This window comes from Rhizophagus irregularis, chromosome 29 (assembly GCF_026210795.1).
Source record: "Rhizophagus irregularis chromosome 29, complete sequence".
NCBI lineage: Eukaryota > Fungi > Glomeromycota > Glomeromycetes > Glomerales > Glomeraceae > Rhizophagus > Rhizophagus irregularis.
Genome location: NC_089457.1, coordinates 2,893,063 through 2,896,231, shown reverse-complemented (window position 1 = coordinate 2,896,231; position 3,169 = coordinate 2,893,063). Strand labels below are relative to the sequence as shown.

The following is a 3,169-nucleotide window of genomic DNA, read 5'->3' as shown; positions in this document are numbered from 1 at the left end:
ATGGAAGATGATGGATCAAAAAATAATAAAAAAGATGATTTCGCTGAAAATTTAAAAGACAGTGCTTTAATGATTGTTCCATTTGCAAGATTTCTTCCTTTAATTAATGAAATTGAAAATTTTTTTAACGAAATCATCGAATTAGTAGAAGCTGCTGAATATAATCAACGAACTTGTGAAATATTAAAAAATCGAGTTAATATTGCAGAATTAGCCGTACGAGATCTTAGAGATAAAAAAAAAGACAGAGAAGATTTTTTTAATAAAATAAATTATATACGTTTACAAGAATTATCTACTATTATAAAACAAATTAAAAAATTTATATCAGAAATCTCTCTAATGAAAACTTTGATAAAATACCTTAAAGAGAAAAGTGTTGAGAAAATTTTTAAAAAATTATGTATGGAATTCGACAGTTGTATTAACTTATTGTCTTTTTCTTTTAACGTTGAAATTGCTGATGAACTTGAACAATTAAAATCCGATCAAGATGATTTATTTAAAGTAAGATTAAAAAAAATTGAGTTTTATTATTGAAACATATAATTAATTTATATTATTTTAATAAATTATAGTATCTACAAGGAATGGTGGCTGGTATTGATGATAACGACTGCTTCACAGACTCAAGTAAAAAGTTTTTTTCAACAATTATAAAAGTTAATGCAATGTATAAAACAATAAAAGGAAAATTTAAAGGTCAAACAAAAATTAGCGATGTCTTTCAGGTACATCCACTAGAATTTTCTGATTATGAACGGGATGATAATGAGAAACCACGTAAGAATGGACGTGTAACTAAATGGTATGAAAAAACAAATAAAGGTGCTGAATTCGCTTTTAAAACTATCTCTGGAGGAGAGGACGAAGTGACTGTACAAAAACAAGTTGCAATTCTTAAAGAACTTCATGATTGGCAAAACATCATAAAATTTCATGGAATGATTTCTGATGGAAATCAATGGTATTTGGTGACTGAATGGGCCGAACATGGAAATTTGCGTGAATTTTATCAAAATAAAAATGATTTCGACCTTAAATCAAAATTACGTATATCTCTTGATATTGCTCGTGGATTAAATTTTTTAAGAACTGTAGAGGTAATTATATAACCAGCTTTTACTTAATTAACGAAAATTTTTTTTTGATTTTTTTTTTTTTAGATTTTTTTCGATATTAGGGCTGAAAATATATTAATTACACTTAATGAGACAGCAAAACTTGCAAATTTCAAATTATTTAATTCCCAACTCATCGGAGCTATATGTCTTCCAAACCTAAAGTTAGACCAAATTCGTTATTGTGCACCTGAATTGTTGGAAAGGGCGCTATATCACAAATATGATCAAAGATGTTTTGGGGTTTATAGTTTTGGAATCTTACTTTGGGAAATTGCTGAAGAAAGAATTCCACATCAGGGTATTGATGATATTAGGGATATAATTGATAAGGTATGTAATGAAAAGTATAGAGAACCATTTTCTGAAAATAGTCAAATGCCAGAAGAATTCAAACAATTAGAAATTGAAGGTATGTAAAAGAAAATATTTTAAATTACAATTTTATTTGTTGTACTTAATTGGTTTCTTTTTTTTTTACATATTTTTTTAGCCGTTCATCATGATCCAGATTTTAGGCCAAAAATCACGAAAATATTTGAAGTCCTTAATAATTGTTTCAAGAAATATTCACAAGTTACATCAAGCTCTAGTGGCCCAAACCTAAGAGGAAACAGCAGAAACAACTTTATGCAAAAGTCTCGTCCAAACCGAGCAGAGAACATTGATGTATACGCCCTTCCAGATCTTGAATCATTTAAATATATGACACTTTCTGATGCAGAAAAACAACATAAGTTGTATAATAAACGTGATAAACTAGTTGGAGATGTAATAACTGCATATAAATGTTTTGAAGCTTATGCAAACCTTGGTAATACTGGAGGTACAAACCGTAATCAAATCAAAGCAAAATATTATAAAGCATATTACATTTTAAAAGAATTGATTGAGGACCCTACAAATAAAGATGAAATCGTTGCTGAATTATTTAAAGAAGTTGCTGATGATGAAGCAAATGAATTCCCTGAAGCAAAAGTAAGATATGGAGATTGTTTGTATCATGGCAAAGGTGTTGATCAAAATTTTTCAGAAGCTCTTAAATATTTTGAAAAAGCTGCTGAAGATGGTGTTAAAGTAGCAATGTATGACGCTGGAAATATGTATTACAATGGTATTGGTTGTACGAAAGATATAGAAAAAGCTAAATATTATTTGAAATTAGCTGCTTATGGTGATTATGAACCTGCTATTAAATTTTGTAAGGAACATGACATATAAAAATTTTTTTCTTATTTGTTAAATGATTGTTATTTTATTATAAAAAACAAAATTTTATTTTTTATCTAATTTTTTTTTTATCAATAAATATAAGTTTTACTAGGATGATTTTAACGCTTACTATCGAATTATACTATTACTTTTTATGTAAAATGTGATTTTAAATAATTATTCCAGTTGTTAAAAAATTTGAGAAATACAAGAAATAGCATTTTTTTTTAACTTTGTAGCGCACTTGTCTTTGACTTGTTTTGTTATATATTTAGTAAATAAATAAACGTCAAATTGTACTTCTTTTGCTATAAAAAAAAAATGTATATTTCTTGATTTTGATCGGTATTTCTTAAAATATTTATAAAATAAAGTCTTTGTTGTTAAAGATTGTAAAATAAATTTTTTTGATCGTTCATTAAGTTTTTTTTTTCTAATCAAAAACATAAATAAATTTCCCGTGTAAGTGTTAATTAGCCAATCAACGTTTAGAGGTGAGGAATAACTTTACCCTTTTTTTAATAACACGAAAATTAAAAATTTTTAAATGAAAATAAAAAAAAGCCCCTACTATATACTAATTACATGATTACTCCATAACATTATTGAAAATATGAAGAAGTTCTTGACAAGAGTATTAAATAATTATCTGAAAAAAGCCATGTACGATATATTATTTTTTGCAATGCAAATTAATAAATCCGCAGTATTATGATTAGTATAGTGTCCTCTTTTACTTTTAAAGTTAAAGAAACTTCTGCTGGTATAACCCTTATTCTATCTCTATACATTTAAATCCTACTATAAATTTATTCAAATCCTCCTTTACTGCTTCT

At 26.5% G+C, this 3,169-nt stretch overlaps 1 protein-coding gene across 1 annotated transcript; it reads left to right on the top strand.

Moving 5' to 3' along the window:
- OCT59_019977 (uncharacterized protein) lies at window positions 1–2,342 on the top strand (the record flags this gene model as incomplete). The annotated part of the gene is made up of 4 exons (XM_025317511.2): window positions 1–507; window positions 579–1,103; window positions 1,167–1,533; window positions 1,615–2,342. The coding sequence occupies 4 exons, from the start codon at window positions 1–3 to the stop codon at window positions 2,340–2,342; spliced, it is 2,127 nt and encodes a 708-aa protein (XP_025178241.2).
- Between the last annotated feature and the right edge of the window lie 827 nt (window positions 2,343–3,169).